Source organism: Apaloderma vittatum, unplaced genomic scaffold (genome assembly GCF_000703405.1).
Source record: "Apaloderma vittatum isolate BGI_N311 unplaced genomic scaffold, ASM70340v1 scaffold11909, whole genome shotgun sequence".
Classification (NCBI taxonomy): Eukaryota; Metazoa; Chordata; class Aves; order Trogoniformes; family Trogonidae; genus Apaloderma; species Apaloderma vittatum.
In genome coordinates this window covers 8,314-36,174 of record NW_009733558.1, presented here as the reverse complement: position 1 = coordinate 36,174, position 27,861 = coordinate 8,314, and the positions used below count along the sequence as shown (strand labels likewise).

The 27,861-nt window shown below is 51.7% G+C and overlaps 1 protein-coding gene across 1 annotated transcript; it reads right to left on the bottom strand.

The window, feature by feature from the left end:
- Positions 1-21,951, bottom strand: RHBDF1 (rhomboid 5 homolog 1 (Drosophila)). Its single transcript, XM_009875946.1, has 17 exons — positions 21,817-21,951; positions 18,782-18,912; positions 12,893-13,106; positions 10,947-11,153; positions 10,155-10,277; positions 9,833-9,993; positions 7,146-7,397; positions 6,261-6,372; positions 5,298-5,372; positions 4,577-4,738; positions 4,379-4,479; positions 3,708-3,771; positions 3,174-3,268; positions 2,555-2,630; positions 1,951-2,051; positions 1,572-1,725; positions 1-754 (listed from the first exon to the last, which is right to left on the bottom strand). The coding sequence occupies exons 1-17, from the start codon at positions 21,934-21,936 to the stop codon at positions 335-337; spliced, it is 2,568 nt and encodes an 855-aa protein (XP_009874248.1). The 5' UTR covers positions 21,937-21,951; the 3' UTR covers positions 1-334.
- Positions 21,952-27,861: the final 5,910 nt, after the last annotated feature.

The following is a 27,861-nucleotide window of genomic DNA, read 5'->3' as shown; positions in this document are numbered from 1 at the left end:
TAACAGTAGCTAAAACGCTACCTTACTGTTTAATCACCACCTTAGCAGTAGTAAACAACTCTGGTTAAAAATGTAGTATTGAAACTAATGTAATAAAAATAATGGCAGCAGAAAAGGTTCAATACAATTGAACAAGGCACAAACTTTCCGTTTTCAGAGTCTTCAGAGATAAGGCAAAAAACATGCCTGCCAAGTGCTAAGGAGACAGTTTAAATTAACCGCGGGCAGGGTTAGAAGTGTCATTGGATTAGAGGCTTTGTCCACAAGGAACCGGCACAGCAAACGCAAAGACAGTCCATCTCCAGTGCCTGCTCGAGAAGCCAGTCTTTGCCTTTCAGTGGAGCTGTGCATCCAGGTCGTACTTCTCACAGAATTTGTCTGTGAATGGTATACAAGTCAGAAACTCGCACCACTCGCACTTGATGGGGTAGAAATAGAACAGAATTACAAGTCCTGAGAAGAGTGCAATGAAGATGAGCTGGAAAACTATAATTTGGCATCGCTTCCTATATAAATCAAACTTTCCAAAGCTAATGTAGGGCAAGAAGGCGAAGGAGAGGAAGAAGCCGCTGATAAATCCTGAAATGTGAGCAAAATTATCGATCCAAGGCAGGAGGCCAAAGGCAAAAAGAAAGAGCACCACAGCCAGCAGCTTGAAGAAAGCCCTCCATGGGCGTGCCAGGATTTGCCAACTCTGGAAAAGCTCCACAAAGAGACAGGCCAGAATCCCAAACTGAGATCCCGCAGGGCCAACCTGCAGAAGAAGAGCATTACAGGTCACATCAGGCACATACCATCTGCCTGGCTTCTTCAGCCGGCCCCAGGCACTACAGTTACTTCTTATTCAACTTCTTGTTCAGTGTTTCTTGGGAAAGAGATGCCGCAGCTTGGAACTTCATCCTTGTAATGGGGTTCAAGGCGTGAGGGGGCCTGGTTTGATTCAGGATCAAGGTAGGTGTGAGGCCACCAATCACCAGAACAGACTTTATATTTAAGGAGGGCAGATGTGGTTTAAGCCACCAGAGGGGAGAAGTCCCTGAAGGCAGTCTCTTGTCTCCTGCCACCCACCATGCACTTTTCCTTACTGAAGGACCTGGAAGATACTCCTCCAGTCTTCTGAAGTGAAGCTGGGCAGTCACAGCACATTTCTCCAGCTGTGGCATGTGGACAGGGACAGTCTGTGGGAAAGGCGAGCTCTGCTCTTTGCCCCTCTTCTGCCTGTCACTCCCATGCGGGGCGGCTCTGGCACCAGCTACAGCTACAGCTCTCAGTGCCCAGCCTGCCGGGGGCGTTGCTGACCCTGTGCTTGGACAAACCCCCCTTTAGGAGACACAGCCGCCTTACTGCAGCCATGCCGGGCCACTGTTGGAAAGCCCAGGGTGCTCTGGGGAACGTCAGTGCCTGGCACCTAGATGGTGGTGTGGTACTGCTGCCTTCTGGCTACAAACGTGCACAAGGCACAGGCTGCACAGGTGAGCCCAGCTCTGGTGTCTGTGGCCAGAGGTACAGGCACCTAGAAAGGTCTTGTGTTCAAGGCAAGCTGCTAGGACCCATGTTTGCTGTAGACCCACCTCTGCTCTGTAGGGTAGAAATATTGCACTGGCAAGGTTCCCAGTGATGCCACTGAGCAGGTAGATGATAGAGATGCGATGCCATCCTGCCAGCTTCTCTAGGTCCCGTAGGATCGTCATTTGGAAACAGACTGAAACCAGACAGTGCAGGATCCTGAAAAGTTAGAGTACAGGAGCTGAAGTAGCAGCCACTGAAGTCAGCCCTGCACTGGTGTTCTTTGCTGAGAGCTCCTGGTCCAGCCTCGCCCACGCCTCTGATGTCTCTCCCAGCAAACAGCACAGTAAACCTCAGCAGGGACAACAGGAAGGGACTGCCAGAACAGCAATCCCAGGGCTCAGGTTTCTGCCCAGACGGTGGCAGGTGTACACCTAGGCTTACCCAGCGTGGAGGAAAAGGGAGAGCCAGAGGCGGTAGAACTGGTCAGGGACTTCTGGATTTAGGAAAGGGAGGAGTCCACAGACGTCATCCATGCAGTGCACCTAGGGCAGAAGTGGGGTTGTGCAGTGGTTCAGCCAACATGGCCCTTTACCAAGGCCAGGGCAGAGACTGCAGTTAGCTCTGAAAGAGGAACTCTCCTCTCTCTTCTCTGCTCTATCAAGTTCCAACCCTCATCACCAACACCAAGTTACACAAGACCCCACCCACTCCCTGTGGCATCTTTATGCCCTCATTCGTCGCCCCAACACATGCACAACCAAGACATCTGCATTTCTCGCCAGCGGAGCAGGAAGGCTGCATTCTCCCGCTGCTTCCACAGTGCTCCTGCTTTTGCAGCTGACAGCCCAAGTCCTAAACTGGTCGCCAAAGAGGGAGAGATGCAGCCAGCTCTGCCACTACAGCCAGGACCACCCTGGGCTCAGGGTGAGACAGGACACGGGACTTCCACCTACACTGCAGCACAGTCACCCCCAGATCTTGCCAAGCTGCTCAGGGGAGCATGAGGGAGAAGGGCAGCTACACAAACCCCCAACTCCACATTTACCTGAGAACAGAGTGTTGCCTCCTCATGGAAATAGCCCCGCATAAATTCACAATACTCCCGGGAGGTTATCTCACACCTGGAGGGGACACAAGTAATCAAAACAAGGAACAAGTCACATGTTGAAGAAGCACTGATTTGTCTCCCTAGCAGGCAAAGGCAGGCCCAAGCACTGGGTAAGCAGTCAAGCGAAGAATTCTTCCTCCTTGGCAAAGCCAGAACGAGTAACTTCCTGGTATCTCCTTGAGTGCTCATGGACTCCAGGCTAGGGCAAATGCAGACTGTCAGGATGTAGCTGGCCATTCCCAAGGAAAAGTACAGAACTCCCCAACAGAGGTATTTAATTCCTTGGGATTCGTAGCTCTGAACTGCAGAACCAGTTGAGCCAGATAACCCTGCCACACCGAACACTCAGGCTGGCTGTTAGCTCTGGCTCATCCCAGAGTCCTGCTCTGGCTGGGAGACCTGTCACAGCTCCCTGTCCAAATCCCCTGCCCAGCAGGACTCTGAGCTGCATGTGGGAAGGACAAGGAGGACAAATGGCTGTGTCTACAACCTGAAAAGGCCCCCATGTGTCTCACCCCAACACCCTGCCCCTCTCCGTACAGGTAAAACTCGTTACCTTCCTTTGGTCCCAATGCAGCAGGGCCGGCCTGTAATCACGCAGTCCATGTGAAGGTGGTTGGTGTAATTCCCGGCGCTGTTTTTTGTGCAGATCTGGAAAACAACAACAGGCTGTAATGAGCCAGCCACGGCTCTGCTTGCCGTGTGGCTCAAGTCAAAACAGCCCCTTGAGGAGACGTCAGCCTCACAGACACCGGCCTCCCTCTGACAGCAGGGCGATGCCCGACAGCCCGCCTGCCTGAGCCTCAAACAACACCTCCTCTCCACCGAGGGATGAACACAGCCCCAAGGCTGGGTTGGTCTCCATCACCCTGTTGCCCTGGTGGAGGCCAGGGCTTCAGCTGGCCTAGGGCAAACTTTTGTTGTTGGAAAGCCCTGAGCCTTGAGCCGTGAGCCTTGGCATGGTTACCCTGATGTGACGTTTGTGAACAAGCAGAAGGAATGCACTACAGACCCCCCTTGCTTCCAGCAACACAGCTGTGGCTCTTATTCCAGCCGCCCGTACAGGCTCTGTGCCACCGGCGATGCTCACCGGCCATTTGGTGATGTCATCGGGCCACTCGTGCGGCTCCATCGAGGCCGGCTGCTCACACACCCTGCAGCAACAGAAAGCAGAGATCAGCCTGAGAAACAATTTTCCCCAGCACCAGGCAGGATCGCCCAGGGAGCCACCACACTGTCCCTGCTCTCAGACCACAGTCGCATAGCTCCCCTCTGTCCCTGGCAAGGGCTGGTGACACCCTGCATCAGATCAGCCAAGGCTGCGCTGATCAGAGCCGCAGCCTCCTTCCAGCAAGCAGAGATTGTGGCCTCAGCATGACGACAGCTCTATGTCAGCCCATGGCAAGCGAGGGCAGCCAGCAGCTGGCAGGGCCCTGGGGCAGAGGCGTGCTGGGAATGTGACTGCTGTACCCCAAGAAGGGAGCCTGTGTGGGGAGCAGGTGAGCACAGGGAGAGGGACGAGGAAGGCACCCACAGCTCAAAACAGGCCACTGTGTAGGTGGGCACCCCACAGCCACGGAAACTAGGGGAAAACAGAACTATCATCACGCTCTGCCTCAGCCTCCCCTCCAGCTGACTGGGCAGGTGGGGACGTCACTGCCCCCATGTCCCTTGGTCTCCAGAGCAGCAGCTGCCTCTCTGACTTTGTTGTCACAGCAGCTGTCACCCTAGAGGACAGCATCTGGGCTAGGCAGGACCTACCTGGGGTCCTGATGACAAACAGACCCAAACTGCCTCTTGCTTCCTGCCAGCATTGGGGTGCTGGGGTGCTGGGGCCACTTCACCCACACGGCCAGCGTGGACTGCAGGAGAGAGGAGAGGTGTCACCATGAAGCCCAGGGTGGGACATAAGTGGCCTCGAGCTTGCACAGACAACACAAAAGGGGCCACTGCACTCACCGAGCACTCCTCCTCTGAGGTCTGCACGCAGCCCGACTTGTCGTTCCGCACACAGCAAGCCGAGTGCTTCTCCTTCTCCCGCTTGGCGCTGATGAAGCTGTGCACTTGCTGGTCCTGCCTCATGCACGGGGAGAACTTGGCCCCTAAGTGGATCAGGGCCTCCTGGCAGAGATGGGAACACTCAGCTCAGCCAAGGGGCAGAGCAGGCTGGGGGAACTGTGAGGGGTACCCCTATTAAGACTCAGGTGACTAGGGACAAGTCCTGCATGACGAAGCCCAACACACATCAGACATGCTCCCAATATTTCAAGAAGGCAAGCTCAGAACAAAAGTTCAGGGAATTCCTTGCCCATGGCCCCAGAAAGGTCAGCGCTGTGGCCAGGAATGGAAACTTTGGGACCTGACAGCCTTTCCCGAGGGGAATGGCATCAGGAAAGCTGCCACACACCACGCAACGCCTGCACTTTCTCCATCTCCATGTTTAGCTTTGTAGAAGAGGATGCAAAGCAGGAACGCCACGGTCCATCCCAGCCTCCAGGCAGCCCACTCTGCAGGGCGGCTGGAGCCTGCCAGTGACAGCACAGCGCCACGGGATGTCCAACTGATGGCAGCTGCTGGCACCAAGCTCCAAAGCAGTGGAGGACTCCAGTCCTTGGGGTGGCATGGCTGCAGCATACAGTCCCCCATCAGCCCACCAACAGTCCCAGCCAAGAGCACTCACTGAGCTGGGGCCGATCCAGAAGTTTTCCTGTTGAACATATTTGACGTTTTCATAAACCCCTCTGTTTCGCAAAACCTGCGAGGAGAGAAAGCAAGAGCCCCGTGAGCTCCTGCCCACAGGGTAAGCAGGAAAACTAGGAGGGATTGGTGAAAACAGCACCCTGGATGAACAGAAATCCCCACATGGGCACACGGTTCTCTCAAACTCGTCTTTTGCAGGATTGCAGATAAATCCTCATCCAGGCATGGGCATCTTCATCTTAAGATGTCATTTAAAATGTTACTATCTCTGGCTACTTCAACTTTCAAGAAATCCCAGGGCCTGGAGACCTGGGAGTGGCTTTTGGGGCTCCAAAAACTTTCCCAGAGCTCAGAAGCACAAGCAGCACCTGCCGGTAGCCCAGGCCCAGACCCTGGTGACAGTGCTCTGAAAGCTGTCAGACATGTAGGTGAGGAGCGACCCAGGGCATCTCCTGCACAGGGCAGGGATGTGGCTGTAGAGATACATATCTCAGAGACCTTCAGCAACACATGGCAAGGCTACAAATGGCTTCAAGATCAGCTCTCAAAGACACAAAGGTCAGGTTTGCTCCTAGCAGAAGCCAAATCCTGCAATTCTTGCGAAAACATAAATCAGGTTTGAAATATTTCCCTGTCATGAACATCCTTCTCATCTCCACCAGGAGGGGAGCAAGTCACTTGAAAGGGCTCCCAGCACAGACAACCAGAGCCTGCAAAGTCCCTCACACCGGTATAATTTGATGCCAAGAGCTATGTGGCTGCAGGAGGGAGAGAAGGTGGCACAGGGGCTCACGCAAATTCTGCAGGCAGACCCCCAAGGCTGGACACCCAGTGTCCAGCTGCCAAGGCCCTCAGCTAATAAGCCGAAGACTACAACACAAGAGCCAGCAGCTGAAGACTGAGACACAATCACACTCCAGGTAAGTCAGGGGGATTTACTTACTGAATCAACAGTTTCATGTTGTGAGAACCCCACAGGGGCAATGCCATAGATGCACACAGCGAGGATGGTGATGAGTGAATGCACAAAGGTGACCCAGTAAGTGAAGAAAGGCCTGGATGGAGGAAAAGGAAAAGATCAGAGAAAAAAATTGAGGCAAATTACATCTACTCACAGAACACAGGAGAAAAGCTGCTCTTTTTCCCCAGGGATCTTGCAGAATCTGGGGTACAGGGCCAGGATCACACAGGGATGCACAAGGCTGGAGGCAATAAGCTAAGGTCTTGCTGGCAGATCACAGAATCACAGATTCACAGAATGGTTAACGTTGGAAGGGACCCTGAAGATCATCTAGTTCCAACCTTGAAGATCACCTAGTTCCAACCCCCCTGTTGTGGCCAGGGACACCTCTCTCCCACTAGACCAGGTTGTTCAAAGCCTCATCCAGATAGACCCTGTTTACCCTGACTCCCCCATTACCCCATGAAAACATCCAGGGGAACATGTAAGCCTGATGCCAAGGTGTCCTGTGTGTCTGAAATTATGACTTTGGGAGAATGTTCAGAGGTAGGGATACCTCAGCCTTCCTGTTCCTCGCAGGACAGTGGAGGGGGAGGGGAGCGGAGACCTGCAGTGCCTTCATGTGGCAGAGCTACAGACACCCACAGCAACACGAGGAGCAGGGTGAGCTCCCGGCGCACGGCGATACTAACAGACTGACATGCTGCTGCCTGCTGCAGTTTGCAGCGTCCTTTAGGGATAGAGACTCCGGGAGTCTTAGCTGCAGGTTTCACCCAACCACCCCAAGGCAGCAACCTGAGGCACCGAGTGGCAACAGCAATCACTCACTGGTTTTGTTGGGACCCCTTCTATGACTGCAGCTCTCACCTGTGATCATCCATGTCCTCAATCTGCCGCTTGACGTAGCTGTCAATGCGCTTGCGGTACGTCCGGTTCGTCAGCTTCCCCACCATTCCCAGGCCATACGGCCTCTTCTCCTTGGCGAAGAGCTTCCTGACTGGGACAGCGATGCGCTGGCCACGCTTCTGGGGGCTCATGCTCACCACCTCCTGCCGCAAGCGGACCTTGGGCTGTGCCAGGGCCCCATCCTTTTGCTTCCTCCAGCCTCGCTCCAGTGGGCTGAAATAAAAAGCAGGACAGCAATGGTTTTCCTTCTACATGGCACAGCAACGGGGACCAGCCCTCCTCTGGTCTTTGGTGGCAGCAGCCCCTCTGTCCCACCACAGCCAGGCTGGGCAGCAGCTGATGGCAGGCAAGGTGCCCTGAAACAGCAGCTGTATTTCAAAGAGTTATCCAGCACCATGTGATGAAAGCACAGGACTATATGCAAGAGGTGGCACAAGGCAGCTGTGCCAAGCTCCACCGACAAGGAGATCTCAAGGCTTTAAAGAAGTGTTTCAGCAACAGGCTAAAATGGGGAGGCTGCATTCAGGCACACCTGCAGCCTCACGCACATCTGTTTCCCCCTCTGCTTCATTCTGCTCTCTGCTATGAAATGGAAGTGCAGTTTAGACCAGCAGTGGAAATAGCCGCCTTTAAATCACCTTACTGCGATTGCACTGGCAAGTGAAACCCTCATGCCCACCAAATCAGAGAGAGGAGAAGAGCAGGAATCCAAGCAGCTTCCCAGAACAAAAAAAGCGACACTGTCACATGTCACTGTCACTGTGACCCTGTGACCCTGTGAATCTCTGAGTCGGTGACTCTGTGATTCTGTGACTCTGAGATTCTGCAATTCTGTGACTCTGTGATTCTCTGACCTTGTGATTCTGTGATTCTGTGACTCTGTTACTCTGTGGTTCTGTGACCCTGTGATTCTGTGTCTCTGTGTCTCTGTGATTCTGTGACCCTCTGATTCTGTGATTCTGTGACTTTGTGATTCTGTGATTGTGACTCTGTGATTATATTACCCTGTGATTCTGTGACCCTGTGACTCTGTGATTCCGTGATTTTGTGAATCTGTTATTCTGTGATTCTGTGATTCTATGACTCTGTGATTCTGTGATTTTGTGATTCTGTGACTCTGATTCCGTGCAAGCTGTGCCAGTTACCTCTCACAATCTGCCTTCCACTCCTCCCTTTATTTGCACCAACGCATGCATTTTTCAGGAGGACAAAAGCAGGCTCCAACCACACAATAAAAATCCCAAGCATGACTATCTCGAGGATGGCTTCTTTACCAAAACAGAGCGTGCGATGAACGGTGCACAAGCTACTGGTGAACAGCATCTGCTTTTTCTAAGTCTCTGTCATATCCAGACAGAAATATTCATTTCACCCTTGCTCACATTGCCTCGCAGTGCAGCAGGCGTGTCCCTTATCTGCACTCTAGTCTAGTTAACCTCCTCTGGCTTCCTAGCTGACCCCTCTGCACAAAGACAATGGTTGCCAGAGGTGGTCAGAGAAATGAGCTGACAAACGTTTTTGTGAAAGATCACCTTGGAGAGATCACAACAGCTCTGAAGCCCAGACAAGCAACAGGATGAGGAAGAATATAAACCTCTGCAGCCAAACATGCTGCTGTGAAACTTCATCTATTTTCAATATTGCGCCTCACAGAAGATGCATTTTTATAAAGCTGAGAGTCCCAACTTCCCCTTGGGAAGCCTTTCTTTAGCAGAAAGTGCAGATTCCACTGCAGCCTGCTCTTGGCCCAAGAGTTCAAGTGGCTTTTGTGTTACGGACGTGCTGTTTCCCCATATTTCCGGTGTTGGGCTATCAGCTTGAGCCAAAACAAACACCTGGCCACCTAAACAGACACCCGACTATGATTCTGATAACAGTTCTCTCAAGTGTGAGAGAAATGTGTTTTCCTCTATAAACAGAACTATTTAAGGAGATCCAAATGAAGCCAAGAAGACTGAGACCGTCTGAGAGGAGTGACAACAAACTCCCACCATTTGCTGCTTCCACTTATGTTAAGACTGAGTCAAGTTCTTGGAAACACTTGAAGGGAAAGCGCCAACACAGCTAGATGGGCCGTGAGCAGCAGAACCACAACAAGGACCTCCCTGTCTGCTCCATGTTCACACCCAGCAGAGCTCTCGGCTGGGGTGAGCTGCCAGCTAAGCTAGAGCTGACTCGGAAACGACACGGAGCAATTACTCAGTACCAGTTACTCAGGTGGAAAAAATTTAGGCATACAGTACAGTACCACCCACATATTTGTAGGGCTCTCGGCATCAGTGCCACACCTTCCTCTCGTTTCAAGTGAGGAATGTAGCCCAGCTTGACACTCAGCAATGCTTCACACCGCTCCTCAGAGCAAGACAACAGTTCCTGGTAACTGTGGCAATGGCAAGAGCCTTCCCGTCTTTGCTACATTCTCAATAGCCAAAGGCTGGGCCCTCAGCATCTTCACAACTGATTTAAAATGTCTTTTGTTTCCTTAAGGCATGGTACAGTCTCCAAAACACACCACATGAGGCTAGAAGTTGCTGGAGAGACTGCAGAGGTGGCCTCAGAGTCACCTTTCACATGCATGTGTAGCTGGGGCAGAAGGTCTTAAGCTGGGTTTAAAGAAAGGCTTCGGTAGCTTCAAGGAAGATACTCACAGTAGCAGGTGGCTTCTTTCAAGCTCATTTTTGTCCAAGGCCCCTCCTGTGAGATCTGTCTGATCTGGAGGTTTCACCTCAGCATCTTTGATCGCAGCTTCTGATGGCGACTCGAACACTTCATCTGGATAAGTAGAGAGCTCTTCATGAAGGACTCCTTCCTGGGCAGAGAAACAGAGGTCCCATCAGGAGAAGGCAGCACCACATTTGAGACACCAGCTCTGGCAGAAAGCAGAGCCACTTTCGGCAACACACAGTCCTGCCAGACCTAGAGTCTTGCACCGCCTCTGGGGCCAGAACCACACCAGAGCCTGCCCCTCACCCGTGCGAAGAAAGAAGTGTCAAGCTCATCTGGAAAATCCACTGTGTCCTCCTCCAGAAAACTCGCTGGGGTGAAGCTGCGCCGCTGAGCTCTCCTCAGGGTGCTGTCCTTCACAGAGCGGCCCTGTAGCCACAGAAAGGGGCATCAAGTCACTGCCAGAAACCTGAACCTCAGGCACAAGCAGAACCACCCCAGCAGGTGCACAGGCAGCCCAAGTGCTGAGCTGGTTCATGCTTGTGCGTGGAGCTGATGTGTGACATCTTCCTGGTGAGACTCACTAGTGTTACCCCACTTCTCAATCCCCAGTGCCCACCTCCCACACAGCCCAGCCTTGCAACATGCTCCTCTGCCACGTGCTGCAAAACGTCTCTGACCAAACCGCCGTGATGGCGCGTACTGGACACAGTAAAAATGTCACTGGGTCCAGGAAAGCAGACACGTGGCAGAATTAAGAGACTTGCATAGCAAAAGCCTCAGGTACTTGTGCTCTCTCATGGCAGCTGACCAGCTACAGATGGACCAGCTGGTCCAGTTCAGCCTGCCTGAACCTCTAGCTGGTCCATCTGTACCTGGTCAGGACCTGTACCAAAACCTAGCCATCATCCCTGCTTCTTGCAAATTCTGCCTCCTAGACCCACGGCTGAAAACAGAACAGGAGATGGCTCGGTTTCTTCCCCTCCGCCACTGCTCTCCCCACGCTCTCTGCTCAGCAGCTCCTTCCCTTTCACTGTTCTCTCAGGGCAGAGCCCCATCCTGCCACCAGGCTGGTCCCCGCTCTCCCACAGACAGTACCTTCACCAAAGCTGCAGCTGCTCGGAAACTCATTTTGGCAACAGATTCCCGTTTCCGCCGTCGTGGGAGGCGATTGAACCCTGAGCGTGAGCTGGTGAAGGAGCAGAGCGATGTGGCGCCTGGTGTGATCGGTGTGTGGGGGATGCTGCAGCCATCATTGTCGTCAGCCATACGGAAAGCTCGGCCACGGGCCAAGGGGTCTATGATCTGTTGAGAGAAGCAGTCCATCAGTCTATTCAACTCCAACCCCTTCTCTACCAAGCCCTCCTTCCCCCAGCAAACATCCTGAGATCCTGGCAGCGGCCTGGCTCCTGGGACTGCCCAAGAACCAGGCTGAATGGACCAACAAGCAATTCTACAACAGGGAGAAACAGAAAAACCTGTTGCAAGCTAAGAAGCCCCAAATCTGAGCCTTCAAACCTCTTCCCCTGCCTTTTTTTTTCCTTTCTTCTTTTTTTGTTTTTCTTTTGTTGGTACTGACTTCTCACACAGAATGTTCCTTATGTTCACAGCAGACTCCAAACCTCCTTCAGCCCTTCCTAAGTTCTTAGTTTCATTCATCAGCTGTGCCAGTGAGTTCTACAATCAAAGAACATGCTGTCTGAACAGGAGTTTGAGAAATCCCTGAAAACAGCCATGTTCTTTTTCCAGCTGGTTTCCTTTCTGATGCTGGACAGCCCAGGACTTAAACAGTATCCTGTTGAAGCTTAACCGTGTATTTACATCTGCTTCCATTAATTAAGTTGTAACAGCTGGAAAAGGCAGGCAAGCTTCCGGGAGCTGCAAGCTCATCTTTGGGTCTCTGCAGGCCGAAGCTCTCACTTCTTCCAAACATACAAAGCAACCTAATGAAAATATTGCCTTCAGCTACAAACCTTTCCTCTGCCCTTACATCATCCCAGCTGTGGTTTCCATAAGACTTCTATGCTTTATCCTAATGTTTTACGAGCTTTTTTTAATCCACAGTTGCACATCCAGCAGGAAGCTTTATGGGCTTACACCTATTGATACCATGTTCTGATTTAATAATAGTCCACATAGAGCGCAACAATATCTCTGAGTCCTAAGACTTACTGCAAGACATTTCAGTTAGTAAGAAAATGGGAAAGAGCACAAGGTGCAACTTCTTTGAAAAATGCACAATACTTTCCTCCGCTCCAGCGATGCATCCAGGCTTCAGGTCACAGAGTAACCTGCTCTGGAAGAAATCTGTTTGCCCACTTGCCCAGGTTGCAGTGGTGCTCACTAACACACAGTCATCAACCACAGCAGTTACAGTCGCTGAAGGGAGCAAAGGGAAGAGCTGGGATGTTGTGCGTTGGTTCTGAAGTGCTGGTAACTGGATGGGTTTGACTGGGTCTTGTGCCCTGGGGTCACACTTCAAAGTAGCGAGTAAGGCGCTACCAGGTGCCCTTTGCCGGCACTGAAAACCATTTCTGAGGGCCCATGAGCAGAGCTGTGGTACCACTGATGCATGAGATACTTGTCAAAGTCCTGAAATATAACCAAGTTTCTATAGGGACAGTAGCTGGGCACTGCCGGCGTTCTGCTTGGGACCAGAATCCACGAGGCAAATGTCCTGAGTGACACCAGGCCTGTTCCTCTGTATTTGGGTCCAGGACACTGGCCACTCTGCAAAATTTTATCCTTGCAAAATGGCAGCAAAAAGCGCAAGCTGAGAGCTCTTGCGACATGCTGCACGTGTTTAATCACCACCATAGTCCCAACATGACAAACACGGGTCTGAGCCTATCGCTGAGACAGCTGAGGGATCTCAGCCAACGAGACCGGAGAGAGGCTACTGGAGGAGGGAGTCTGCCAAACTGTACCCAAGATTTGAGAAGTGTCTGAGCATGGCAGAACTAAGATAGGTCACAGCGACCAAAGTGGTGAAGACACTGTGCAGGAAACTCGCGATGGCCTTGACTCTGTCCCAATTTGCTCACCTTTTGCATGCCCAGCTGGCAGGGTCCAACATAGAGCGGAGGAGGAGTCTCTGTGCTTGTCAGAGAAATATTGTCCTGACTGGGCAAGTCCATTTCCCGGATGACCTGAGGTTTCAGCTTCCCGTACCGCAGGCTGCAGTGGCGGAGGCTCTTTCTCTGCCATTTCTGAGTAGCGTCGCTGTCTTTGCTCACCCCAAACCAGTCTGCTGTGCCTCTGAAAGATGCCAGCATGCAAGTGCAAAGAAGCATTACGTTAGCTTGGACTACACACACAAAAAGACAAAAGCCCTGGTGGTCACCTCCAGCCCATCCCAATTCAGAGACAGACAGAATTCTTCCCCACAAGCATCTCACAGCCTGTCCTCAGCTGGTTTTAGCAACCTGACAGATGCTGGCCAGAAACGTTCAACCATCAATAGCATTCTGTCTCTTAAGACAGAAGAAAAATGACAGAAGAGATTCACTGTGAGTAAAGGACAGTTTGTTCTTGGTTCTTCTAAAAAGAAAGAAAAAAGAGATGGAACAGAAATTCAGAGAAGAACTTGGTGAAAGTTTTGGTTTTTTTCTTTAAAAACCACCTGTTGAAAACACTTACCATCTTCAGGCCAGCTCTAAATCCCCACTGTGGGGTTGTTCTGTTTCATGGCTCTGTAGTCTCTCTCAAGAGCCATCAGCATTCACTGTTTTCTCCCTGCCCCTTGCCCCCTCCACACACACTGCCAGGATATCCCTAAGTTCTTCATGCTTCAGGATTTCTACCCTCCTCAAAGGTAACATTGATGGCAAAGATTTGCTGCTAAGGCAGACACACACAGCTCTAAGCGACTGGTTGCAGAAGTAGGGGCGCCAGGTTGCAGCCATGAGGCAGGTTTGCTGCCAAGTGGCTGCTGTCACAGAAGAGCAGTGGATCAGAAACAAAATCCCACAGAAGGAGGAGAGAGATTGCAATAAGACAAACAACCTACTTCAAATACTTACGGACAGCTGGTACCCTAAACCTATAAAGATCACCGCAGCCCTGCCAAGCCTTTTCCAGCATGGTTAATCCTTCCTCAGAAGAGCATAAGCTGTGTCAGCCTACAGTAGTGTGGCCCAGGTACTGACACCTCAAAGTCCTTTCAAGCACACTCAAAAACCTGGCGTCAGACCCCCTGCTCAGGGACAGGGTTTCCAGCTGCCGAGAAGCAAGGCCTCACAGATCACAAAGGGAGTATTACAACACAGACTGGAGTAAAGGCTGGGTTAAATCTAGTGTCAGGTCACACAGGGCACCTGAGTCAGTGCACTGGAGCCAGGAAATCAGTGCTGTATTTTGTATTTTGTACCCTACTGAGCAAAGATACCATCAACCAACAGGTCTGAAGGCACCCGCCACCATGTAAAAAGATGTGAATTGGAAACCCACAGCCTTTCCAGCTAGAACCTAAACATGCAAACCAGCACACATCGCCCACAGCCTTCCCTGTTCATCCAACAACTCAGAACAGACCCTTCAGCAGGTGAGAGGTTCACGTGGGCCACTGCTAGATTTCATTTGGCCTCACTGACCCAAATGTCTCCAGCAAGCCAACAGCAGCCAGACCTCAGAGACAGGGCTAGGTGCATGCCTCGGAGCACTGCTCTGCTCCCACGGACCCACATCTCATCAGAGTAATCTTCATCCTCGTTCAGAGCAGAAGGGCTGAGGGTCAGCATCCGGCCTCACAGACCCGAAGTGAGCCCATAGCACAGAGGTAACGCTCCGGCCATGGAGATGTGCAGAAACAACATGAGCCACCAAACAGTTTTACAACTCCGATGGATTCTCATAGACTGGCACCACCAATATTTCAACACCAAGGTGACATTGGGTGACAAACCCATACATGAGGCCACTCCTGAAAGGGGGTCATATGTGCCCATATGAGCCTGCTGATGAATGGCTCATCACATCAACAGCAGCACCCTGGAACCCTCTGAAACTGTGCTCCCGCTAGCCTGGAAGGACAAGCACCACCACAGCTGTTTTGCACCATGAGGACCACTCCTGAACTGTCAGCGACCACTATGGGGCCAGGGCCAGGGTAAGGAGCTGTCCTACTCTCTGATGATAGGCAAGATAGGCCAGGAGAGCTGACTGCAGAGTTTAGGCTGTCTGGAGCATCCTGGAAAGATGTAAAACATCCAGCTGGAGAGCCCCATCGCATCTTACAGACTCTCTGAAGCACTGTAACAAGCAACGAACCAACTTCAGAGGTCAGCTCTCGCTCTTCCATCACGTTGAGCTATGCAGTCCTGAAAGCCCAAGACCAAACGCAAGCAGTCGCCAAAGATGGACACAGGGCTAGAGTGGCAGCTGGCCAAGGGTAACAGCGAGGGAGGTAGGGCAGGAAGGGACTCCTGGGCATTAGGTCCAGTCCCTGCCGCATGTAAAGTCACATCATCTGTCTGATTTAAAAGTTTACTGAGCTCCAGTCTTGGGGTGGTAGTCGATGGGCCTCTGTGCCCTGGACTCCTGTAGTGGCTCAACTCCTTGGTGCTAAGTAAATGAAGGACTCCACCTCAAAAAGAAGACAGTCACATATGGATTAGGAAAAGCCACAGTGTCATAACACTCTATTCCATTCACCAGCTTCTGAGCCCCGTGTGGACCAACATGACCAGCATCTGTTCAGTGCTGCTTTCCCTCCTTCGCCTTCTGCCCCAAGGAGGTTTGGAGGCCAACATATGCACACACCACATGTTGCACTGATGCTAGCAAAGGCAGGCTGCACTACGGCAGCCCTAGGGAGATATTCCAGCCATGGTGAACACCACGAGGTTGACAGTTTGTTAGGGAAGGCAAGGAGGGAGTGAGGCTGGTGGGTGGACAGCTTGTTAGTCCATGCTTATTGACAGCTGCCTGTGTATTTAGTAGAAGTGACAAAGTGGGGGTTTTTGTTAGAAGCACACATGAACTTTCTCACTCCCATCTGTCTGTAGGCCTCCTGGCCAGCCCTGGGACAGCAACATAGTCCCAGCAACAGCCAGAACCTGGGCAGTTCACAGCAGCCCTTGCACACACATGCAGGGGTGGGTTTCACGCTCAGTGCTACCAGTACCTGAAAAATGATCGGGGCAGGGACTGCCGCTTTCTCAGGGAACTCCTGCCCACCCGGTGCCCGTGAGCAGGCAGGGTCTGACTCCTTTGAAACCGTACCTGTCTGCTGCAAAGAGAAGAGAGCTGAAGGGAAGAAGCCTGCAGGGCTGTGGAGGTGAGCAGTGGCCTGCAGCCAGCACCTCCCCATTTCCTTGCAGAGCTGCACTGGCAGCAGTTGTGCCATGCTGCACGTGACAGCAATCTCCAGCTGAGAGCATGACCCAAGAGAAACAACCAAACTCAGGCCACAAAACACAAGCTTTGAACCCTGAATCCTTTTGGTGCATCTGCACCTGTGACACATTTCCCGTTGCTGTTGAAGATACCAGGGATACTGCAATCCCCCTGGATCCCCGGACCTCTGATCTGCTTTCTCCTGCCCAGATGACCAGATCCCACCGGCTGGCTTTGGACACTGAAGTGTGAAACACGAAGATGCCAGCAAGCTGAGATACGATTTCCTTAGATACAGGCATGTGATGCCGCTGCAAGTGCCCTGGACCCATTCTGGTAGACCCTGGCAGGATCTTCCCTGGTGCACAGGCCTATCTGTGCCACATCTGCTGCCTCGCGCAGACATCTCAGACACCCTGGGAGATGCGAAGCAGCGTTAGATGCCTATACTCAGGTACACAAATCACTCCGATGCCATGTTCTAGGCCATGAAGGCTTGACCTTAGGCACACACTTGATCTGTTACCCTCCAAGCCCAGGGAACAAGATGGTGTGGAGTCCTGCTGCCAGAACAGTTCCGCATTCTGTGCATCCTGGGGGCTGTGTTAAGCAGAAAACCCGGCAGCCATCCCCAAGACACCTTTATAGCTGCATAGTCTGCAATTCTCCATTGCACCCCTAGCTCTGCTAAACGGAGCACAGGTTTTTAGGCCTTTCCTTGGTACTTTCCAGCTCCCTGTTCTTGCTTCTGATCCACTTTTTTCATGCTTTCATTGCCAGTGTCACGTCGTGTGTGCATCTCCTGCAGTTTTGTCCCTTGCAAAGGCCTTCCCACTGCTGCACCTGCTCTCCAACCCACAACCCACAGCATTCTGCAGAAGCCACCCACAAGCTATGAGTCCTCCAGGGGAAAGAGACTTGAGACTTGACCACTTCCTGTGCTGCACGCGAGCCTGAGTGAGACAACTCAGCACTGCAGGATAGCACTGAAACCCCTCACATACAGATTCTGAGCAGGAGGCTCCCAGGGCTTACAAAACCATTTGTGCACCTCTGGGCCACTCCCTGTGGCACCACACGTACTCCCAGGGTACAAAATGCCTACCCAGACCATTAAGCACAGCAACGATGCAGCCACCACCCTGAGCCAGTATAGCCTGAGAAGGCAAGAGGAAGGTGTCACACGGTCTGTCTCCACAACAGCTACACAGGTCTGTCCACCGCCCCAGGCAGGGCATTAGCATCTCCCTCAGCAGGCAGGAGCTTCACCACCACGGTCCACCACTCCTTCCTTGCTCACTGTACCTCCATAGGCCTTGTCTGTCTCACAGTGTAGCAGCACTGGGGGTAAATTTGTTCCTCCAGCACCGAAGGTGGTTCGTAGCACCCCAACCACTCCACCCTACACACAAGCTGCATGTTGTGAGGACCTCTAGGGGAGAAGGTTACCCTGGCCCTCCCACACAATGCTTCTTGTCAGGGCCTCCACAGCACCCTCCCAGGATATCCCCTTACCCTCGACATGGTCTTGCCTAATTGTCCTGGCAAGAGGCAGGACAAGGGCAGGGAGGCGAGGGAAGAAGCAGTCTAGGTGTGCAAGGACAGCCTCAGAAGCTGCCCACAGTCCTGAAAAGAGCAGACACTGCTTCCTGGCTCAGCCCTCCCGACCTCACAAGAAGTAGGATCACAGAGAGCTGCTGCAGAAGAGCTTCACCATCAAGGCAGCTGAAGCAAAGAAAAACAGTGCGTGGGAGGTCAGTCTCTCCCATAGCTGGAAAGCTGCTCCTCTGCAAGTGGGCGAAGGCTGGCTGGCTGGAAATGCCCCTGACCTAGGGGCTCCTGGGATCCAGGCAGGCCTGATACACTGCCAAGGAAAAAAGCCAGGCATCTCAGGAGAGCAGCTGGGAGAGCCACTCCCTTCGGACAAATTGGGATAAGCCTTTCCCACGGGGAGGGAAGAAGCATCCAGCTGTGTGGTCATGTCTCAGAGACCCCTGGGTTGTGGGGCAAATGATAACCCTGTGTGCAGGAGTGAGGGATATGACCAGAGCAGCCTCTCCCTGCTCTCCATCACCCCCCAGAGCTATCTCAAGGACCTGCCAATGAGCTGGTGCTAGGAGTCAAGCTGCCGAGAGACCTGAGCTGCTCAGGATGGGCTTCTGCCTTGCCCAGCTCTCAGATATCAGACCAAAGCAAGCCCAGCACACCACATCATACAGCCTCAGCTAAGCATCAGGAATCCTGTTACTTAGGAACAGTGAGCTCCCTCAGGCATGGGGGCAGTCAAACTTTGTCTCTAAAGGGCAAGAAGCACTTATTGTCCTGATCACTACAATCTTCCTCCCAGGACTTGTCTCCTCACTTACTAAAGACAGGCTATATAGCACCACTGGGTTTACATACTGGGGACCTACCTGCATCCATTCTTGTCTGCAATCATATGATAGATAACAAGGGAGACAACCTGATCCTGCTGTGACAGCGTGGCACTGAAGTGCCAGGCAATGGGACAAATAAAGAACCATAAATCCACAAATAAAGGATGGCTGTGGACGGCAGCATCTACTAAAGCAGGCTCCATGAACTCAGTGTCTCACCTCTTGATGGTTTGGGTGATTGAGGTCTGTCGTTGTAGCACCGGTCTCCTCACTTCGTTGGGCAGGGAGGGCACACGAGTGTTGTCAGCGGGCATGCTCACGCTTCGCAGAAAGGCCTGACGTCTTGTTGGCTGTGAAGAAAAGGAGGAGGGGAGTCAGTGTTCTCAAAATGATGGTCTGCCAGGCCAGTCAGGTTGGGAAGCATTTAGTTAGCAATTCAGCAGCTGCCCAATGGCCCAGCCACAAACTGCGTGCATGGAGCTGGGCAGCAAGATTGGGCTAACGAGGTCTGTGTTCGTGTTAGCCAGGAAAGGCTCTGCAGCACAGAACAGTTCGCAGCAAGGACATGGCATCTGCCTGTTGCAGTGGGTCTCAGTTCAGACTGGCTCTAGCCTGACCCATGGACTGACACCCACTTGTGGGTGGGCTATATTACACGAGCTCCTGCAGTATGAGGGATCTGGGGTTGTTTAGTGTGGAGAAGAGGAGACTGAGGGGAGACCTTATGGTTCTCTACAACTACTTGAAGGGAGGTTGTAGCAAGGCAGGGGTTGGTCTGTTCTCCTGAGTGACAGGACAAGGGGAAATGGCCTTAAGTTGCACCAGGGGAGGTTCCAGTTGGATATTAGGAAGAAATTCTTTACTGAGAGGGTTGTCAGGCATTGGAACAGCTTGGCCAGGAAAGTGGTTGAGTCATCATCCCCAGAGGTGTTTACAAGACGGGCAGATGTTGTGCTGAGGGACAGTTTAGTGGTGTTGATAGGGCTAGGACAAAGGTTTTACTCGATGACCTTGAAGGTCTCTTCCAACTGAAACTGCTCTATGATTCTATGAATGTAACCTCCTGGCTTTAAAAAAGCCAGAAGGAACCAAGATCACACGCTCCTAGGCCACTCTCAGTGAGATCTGCTTCATAAGAGACTCTAGATACGCATTAACAGCCTGCGAGAGCTGAGTGAGGGTGGGTCTGTGCTGTAGCTGCTGCCTGGGGCAGGCTAAGCAAGCACATTGGCTTGTTCATAGCCTAATTGTCTGAACTCAGTCGCGTCTGAAAGCTCCTGGCATGTCCTGGCTGAATGTCACCTACCAAATAAGACACAACCCACCAGACTGCTCTTAACCCATACAATCAACCCCCCAGGGCTGCTCTGGATTAATTTTCATCAGCTTGGCAAAGACATCATCTCCCACCTGTAAAATACAGGCTGAGCAGACTGTTCCTCTGGCAAGTGAAGCTCTGATAACTCTTTCTCTCGACAGACACTGTCTCTGCCTCAAGACTACTTGCTACTCCAGGTTAGCCCAGAAAGCTAACTATTTCCATTAATATTTTTCTTATATTTTACATAAAAACAATGCGTGGATACTTTGGTTATAAGCCAAAGAAGCCCATTATGCACTCTTATCCCGACAGCCTGCGCTGTGCACACTGGATCTCCAGAGAACATCACCTCTGCCAGCTGCCATCATAAGTACAGAGTGTCTCTCCAGAAGGTGATCGGCTGGATTTGGAGACTTCAGGTAAGAGAACATCCACCAAAGCCTTAAATGAGTGACTTGGAATGTTTCAACCCTCACTGTTCAAACCCCACATTCGATTTGTAATCTCTGCAGGCTGAACTCCGAGCACTTTCCTTCTGAAGGAAGACCAGGACCAAGACTGATCTGCCAGAAACTGTTACAGCTGAAGTGCATTTTAGTCCCTGGATTGAGAAATGGCCAAGAGGCCAGACCTTGCCATTCCAAGCACAATGTAAGTTCCCTCTTAAGACAAGACTGTCCTCCCCTCCAGGGAAGCTGCTGAACCCTCCATTTCCCTGCTGGCACAAGCAACTGAACTCAGGCACTGCACCTCACCCACGGAGCTGGGCGGGAAGAACCTGGCTCTGTCTTTGGTGCACGTAGTCTCTGTTCCCGAGGCAAGGTCACACGAGCAGCCAGCGATCAACTCACCCGCGCATGAAAGTTTTTGCCACCTTGTAGCAGAAATTCCTGTTATTCTTCCCATTCCTGGCACAAATGCAGACGTTTTACTCTCAAACTTTGCACAGTTCCTATTAACTTATCACCCCATCTCTACTTAACCACTCTCCAATGTTACTTATTTCTCAACCCACATGATTTTCTTATGGTCCTCATGCTGGTAACAGCATTGTGTTGCCAGTAACTGTTCTTTCTCTGCTGTTACTGATGAGAGCCTGTCATTATCTTGGCTATTCCTACGTCAGATCCATTCCCTGCTCATTTCATTATGAGCTCCAGCACTTCCAGGCCCTCACGCTTGTCTAGGAGCCCCTCATTCCTCCAGCCTCCTTAAGAAATGCTGGTTTGAATACCTCACTCCTATATTCCCCAGCCACGACACTTCCCACCATCCCCACACCCAGACAGTCACGTCCACTGATCTGAGCACACTAGCAGCCCACCCTCATGCCTCCCACATCCCCTTCAAGGAGGAGTTCGTTTCTGATCATAAGTTTACCCAATCACAGAATCACAGAATCATTATGGTTAGAAAGGACCTCCAGGGTCATCAAGTCCAACCTTTTTCCCAGCATTTCTCTAACCACTACACCACATCCTCAAGCGCTACATCTATTTGTTCTTTAAATACCTCCAGGGATGGCGACTCCACCACCTCCCTGGGCAGCCTGTTCCAGTGCCTAACTACCCTCTCAGGGAAGAATTTTTTCCTAATATCAAATCTAAACCTCCCCTGGTGCCATTCCCCCTCGTCCTATCATTACTAATTTGAGAGAAGAGACCAACACCAGCCTCGCTACAACCTCCTTTTAGGTAGCTGTAGAAGGCAATAAGGTCTCCTCTCAGTCTTCTCTTCTCTAGACTAAACAAACCCAGTTCCCTCAGCTGCTCAATGGCTCTGCCCCTTCTCACGTGGCCTCACAACCTGCCATCACAAGCTGCCTTTCTCAGCCAGGACTGCTGGAGGGCACAGGCACACTCTGAGCGAGGGGGGGCTCCGCACAACCCCTCCCAGCTCCGCAGACCCCCCCGCCTGCCCCCAGCCTCTGTACCTGCACAGGCTGGGGCTCTTCGGGCACCAAAACAGGCCCCGGCACCGGGATGTCCAGTTTTAACCATGGTGGTTTCTTCCGCTGTAAACTGCTCGTGCTGTCGTGTCGCGCCTCCGACATTGTCTCACGTTTGTCCTCAGGCCTAGGGGAGAGGAGAAATCACAGTCAGGAGGGGGCCAGGCTCACCTCTGACATGGCAAGTGCCGGCAGGGCCAAGCAGAGCACCATGCTCTGGCTGATGGGACCCACGTTGGACAACTTCCCAAAGTGCCATGTGAGGGTTCAGGAGTCACAGCTTGTGTCTGCGCTGGGCAGCCAGGACCAGACACCCAGAGGACACCCCCACGGGACCTCGAGCCAGGTGCCAGAGACCACAGCCACAAGTTCAAGAGTCACCTCTCATCAAGGTTTTTGCTGTGAGATCCAGATTCCTTAAGAACCCATCATGAATGAAATCGTAACAAAATCTGTATCCAGTCCAATCAGCTAAGTAACTGCAGTAACAAAAGCCACTGACATCTCTTTAAAACCAGCTTGTGACCCACTCAGGCACCCCTGCCTACCCAAAGCCAATCACAGAATCACAGAATCACAGAATCATAGAATCATATCAGCTGGAAGAGACCTAGAAGATCATCGAGCCCAGCCAAGCACCACACGTTCCCACCTAACTATTACTTAGCAGTTAGCAAGTGGCCATTTCGCATTGCTGGTTCTAATCTCTCGTAAAGGTAGTCATTTTCTAGAAACGCGGCGCAGTGCACAGAGTAATACAAGTATAGCATGAACATTAGAGAACTGGCATTGATCCTGAACTAAGAGTGGTTTTCCTACATAAATAATAATGACATGGTGTTTAAATAAAAACCGCTGTGTTACCAAAATGCCAAAGTAACCAGAGAGACTTGCTGTCACCCTGCCCACTCTACTATACAGCAACCTTCTCCTCCTGTTTAGGTCGATGCAGTGGGACAGGGACCTGGCGACTCTTTCAAGCCGGCAGAGCACCTACTATACCATGGAAACTCAGAGAAAAAGTTAAGAAAATAGATTTCGTTCGAGGGAGATCAGCTCAGATACCACCCCAGGTACCTTCCAATCTAAGTTATTCTACAAGCCCATATTGCTTCTGCTAGCACACACGACACAGCAAGCTAGCAGTGGGAAGCATATGTGCTGAACGGGAGAACAGATCCAGCTCCCTCCTGGCTCCCTCCTTGCATTGTCCTGGGCCACAGACCCCGCAGGGATCAAAAAAAAGTAAAAGTCTCAAGAGTCCCAACCTCTTCCCCCACCACGGTGGACAGATGGAATACGCATCCAGTTAACTGAGCAGGCACACATGATTTGAAAGGGAGTAGGAGATTTATTTTAGATGCACAATAAGCATTTAATGCAAGGATTCTTCCTTGAGAGCAGCCAAGTCCTAGGACTAGACCAGAGGCAAAGGGACCTGCGTCCTTGGAGACATTCAGCACCCAACTAAATGAGCAGCCTGAATTAGCCCTGCCTTGCACAGCGGCTGAGCCAGACAACCCACGACAGTCCCTCCCAACCTAAATTAGGCATCGGTTCTCTGAAACCCGTGCTGCCTCTCATGGCATTCCCACCATATTCCCACAGCTCACTGCAGCTGCTCTGGAAAGGGAGCTGCACAAAGGGTGAAGCTTACCATTGCAAAAGATACACGGCGCAGGGAAATAGGTCAACAAAAGGGAGCGGGGGATGATCTGGCTTGCGTTAGGAGAAGAGAATCTCATCTAAAAGGAGCTGAAGACCAGCTGCTAGCTCCCTCGCACAAGCTGGGCTGGCTGCCAGGAGCGCCGCGCTCAGCTGAGCCGGAACGACGAAAAGGGAGGACTCAGCTGTAGGTGGATGAAGGTTGGGTTTCAGCAAATACCACAGGCCCCCAAAAGTCTGGGAATTCATGATCCAGACTGCAGAGACATGCCCTTCGTACACACACCATGCTCCTGTGTGCCCAGACGCAGTGCCGTACACGAGAGGGACACGACTCCTTCCTTCCTCCTCTCCGCCCCTGGCCGCAGGGGTGACTAAATGCATCTGTTCTAACTTCCTACAAGATGAGAAGAGCCCCAGTGCTCGGGGAACTCCTGCCTGCGCTTGCGAAGGTAAACCCGCTGCAAGACAGCTTTCAGCCTTGCCTACACAATGGGCAATCTCATCTTCATGGTGAGGTTGGAAATCAAAGCAGATGTCTCATACCTGAAATACTCCCTTGGTGCAATGCAAAGAGCTCCAGCAGCTACCCATGAGGATTACAAACACCAGGTCCTCCTGCTCTGATCAGACATCAGCCAAGACGGATGGAGCCACCACTGTGGCATGACCAAACACAACCTATTTTACACATGCCCCTCGTGACACAGCTCAAGGGTGTCCTTTCTGTGTCTTTAAGGGCAAATTCAGACCCTCTGAACTAGCAATTCTTCTTTCTCCAGCATCTCAATGAGCAGACATCACTCAACTCCCTTCCCGGCCACCCACAGAGCTGCCTTTGTGAGCTGGTGTTTTGGGTGCAGAGCATACAAACACGGGTAAGATTTGCAGCTTTATCCAACAGCAAGGCCAAGCCAGGATGGCAGGGAAGGAATCACTCCTGCATTGCCAAAGAGATGCTGCAACAACGCTGCGCTCCGGGAAAGACTTTCCAATGAAATCTGTTTTCAGGCCCTCTTCCTAAACTGTCACAGACAGGGACACCCACGTATCCCTCGCACTGGCCTCACTGCGACCCTCGCAGAGCGGCACGGGGCATCCTGCAGCGCGCGCACCAGCCATGGGCAAAGAGCCAGGCAGAGACCCCGACACGCATGGGCTCAAGCCTTGGGCCTCACAATTAACCCCAAAGCTGACTCAACTTAGTACTTTTAGCAAGAAAATTATCTCAAGATTAAATCCACTAGCTGACAGAGCAACAGACTGCTTCCTCCCAACTTCAGCAGTTAAAGAGTTCTTTAAGTAGCCATGCAGCAAAATGAGTATATAATACCTGTGTAAGTGCCCTTGGTATTTAAAAACCAGGGGAGTTTCAAGGGTGGCTGCAAACAAAGTACTTAGAGGCAAATTCTTCCACCAGTTTGACCTTTTTTACTTACTAAAATGTTAATTTCCCAACAATAGAGTGCAGTGAAGGCAGAGCTGTTCAGCATTCCCACCTACTTGTGTGCATTTTGACGTGGCCAAGTACAAACCTTATGAACACATAAGACGAAACTTGTGGCACTCGCAGCAGCAGGGCCCGATTCTCTGCGCACCGCGAATCCACGGCCACAGCACAGCTCAGCCAACTCCCAGGGCACAAGAGGCTGGGGTACGGAAACAAGAGCCTGGTCTCTGGGAGGCTATCGGGGAGACTGAATTTATACGCAGACGTATAGACTAGCTGTGCGCCAATGTACAGCTGTGTACACAGCTGGATGGCTGAACACAGTCTTTGCAAGGCAGGAAACACCCCTTGTTACACCTGGTTCTCACTCAAAGTGCTCTGTGTTTCTCTCTCAGCGCTGCACTAATAGCACATGCTGAGTTACACACTAACCTCTTGACTATTTTTAGGGGTTAGTGTTTCAGGATCCAGCATCCTTCTATTTGAGCAGGCCAGCAGGCTTTGGTTCGGAGTTGACATGTTTCATTTGAACAGCCCCCTGTCCTCGGTCCCAATTTCTCTCCTAACAAGTGTTTCCAAGAGGTCAGTGAGAGCAGCAGGACAGGAACACACAGAGCACAGCCACGCGAGGTCAGGCCGAGCGTCCATCTAAAGCCAGCAGCTCATTTCCAACAGAGGATGCCTGGCAAGGAGTACAGAGCACAGGATCACTCGACAGGCCTATCTCCCAGCACAGAGTCACGGCGTGTGCTACAAATAACTCAGAGGCTTCTTGTGCCAGAGATGCCTTCATATTTAATGGTTCTGTATCCATCCAGGGATTTTTCTTCCAGTTTTATCCAACTCATGTTTTAGTCCAGGCAAACTTTCAGTATTCCTAATGGAACCACAGCTGAAGCACGTGCTGTGTGACAAGCCGTCTTCTCCAGTTTGTCTCTAACCCTGCCATTTCCCAGGTCCACTTGATGCCCCGTAGTTCTTGGGCTAGAAGAGTGAACAGCTTTTCCCAATCCTCTTTCTCCACACCAATCCTGACTCTACAGATCTTTTCCATGCCCTTCCTACCATCCTCTCTTCCCACAAACATGGCAGGATGCACACCCAGCTGCTCAGTCCTTGCACAGGAGCTCTTCCAGATCTCTCACCTGTGCTTGTGGTTTGCAGCGTCACCTAAAGCGCAGAAAATGTTCCACCAAAGCAGACATCAGCTAAATATCCTCACTCTGGGTAGAGGGAAATGTCCAGCTTCCACGCTTTTGTGAACCATCACTGGGGCTTGAAACTTAACTTCTGGGAACCCACAGCCCCAGCCCTGGTGCCACCAACTGCACTGCTCAGTCTGCTCAGAAGCCGTTCCCTCAGCATCACAAACCCAGGAATCCAGAAACAAAAACTCTTGTCCAGCACACAGCCCTCAGCATCACAAATCCAGGAATCCAGAAACAAAAACTCTTGTCCAGCACACAGCCTGAACGTACAGCATTTGCAAATCTATCTTCTTCTAACTGATCAGCCACATGCAGAAAAAAAAATAAATAAAGTCCATGTCAATTAAAATAAACAAACAAAAGAAAAGACTTGTACATTGCAGATACTCTGGGAAAGTCATCTTCAAAAGCTCCATGCCAAAGCAAGGTCACAGTACCAGAACGAAAGCCAAATGCACTGTGCTGTGGGTCAGGCTAAAAAAGAGGGAGAGTGCATTAAATTCCAAAGTTGGCACATGATCAAGAAAAGCTGCTTAGTGAAATCCACCGACCCAGAGAGAGAGGGAAGCACCATGCACAGAAGCCTGAGCATGCTCCCAGAACTGACAGGCATCTCAAATACCGTCCGAGATTTATTTGCATGGTCATTTCAAAGACAGACCACCCTTCCATTTAAAGAGGCAACAGAAGCTATTTATACATTAATTTTTTTCTTCCAAAAATCTCCATGTTACTGCATTCCCACTCACAATAAAGTTGCTTTTCCCCCAGAAACAATCCAAATGGAAAAAAAAAAAGAGCAACTTCATTCAACCCTACCACACAAACACACATCTCCTGATTTTTCCAACAACACTGCTTCTCTCCAGCACAGCATGTGCGTGTTCTTACAAACAACCCCAGGAGATAACAGACACCAGGGCTATTCCACCACAATCTGATCCTCATGGTCTGTGGTCAGCCTGCAGTTGTTCTCCTCTGTTTTTCAACCCCCCATCACCGCAACAGCTGTATTTGCCACACCTGCTATGCAGAGTCCCAGGCAGGTCTCCGTGTACCTGCAGCGGTTTGAGGCACAGCAGCAGGCATCCAGGTGGAGGAGACAGCAAAGAAACCGGGATCCGAAATGTGTTCTCCAGACAGCAAGGCCAGGGAGGCAGCGGGCTGCTGGCTGTGCCTCTCTCTCCGGGAGGATTTCTGCTGGCACAGCAGGGAAAAGGCAGGAAGCCCAAGGAGAAGAGGAGCAGTGGGGTTTCAGTCTCGTGGCTGCCAATGAAACCATCTAGCATGGATCAGACTCAGCAAGTTACAAATAATATCCCATATACAGGCATGAGCCAGACCTTCAAAACAAGCCAAATGGAGGGGCTGAGGGCAGGCAGGGATGGGGAAGGCGGAACAGGCCTGTGACCCCGCACTTGGGGAAAGCTGCGGAGGGCACAGCAACACTCAGGCTCCAGCTGAGACCACCACCCTGGCCCGCCAGAAGAAACCACCGCAGAAATGAAAGAAGTCCATCAGCACGGCTCTGGCAGCGACCCCACGCAGGGCTCTCTCTCCTGCTTTCTCGACCCCGCTGCCGAGCTCCAAGGACGTGCTGCAAGGCTCTGCAGACCCCCAGGCTGCCAAGCAGAAGCTGGGGCCTGAGCAATTCAGGCACCTCTACACACAAGCCCTGTGGCGAGCGGAGCACACACAAGCACCCTC

Coding starts and splice junctions, on each gene's coding strand:
- RHBDF1 (XM_009875946.1), bottom strand. CDS start 21,936: ATGTCGGAGGCGCGACACGACAGCACGAGCAGTTTACAGCGGAAGAAA. Junction 6,373..7,145: donor GAGGACATGGATGATCACAG/GTGAGAGCTGCA, acceptor TCCTCCATCCAG/GCCTTTCTTCACTTACTGGG. Junction 755..1,571: donor TTCTACCCTACAGAGCAGAG/GTGGGTCTACAG, acceptor CTTCTTCTGCAG/GTTGGCCCTGCGGGATCTCA.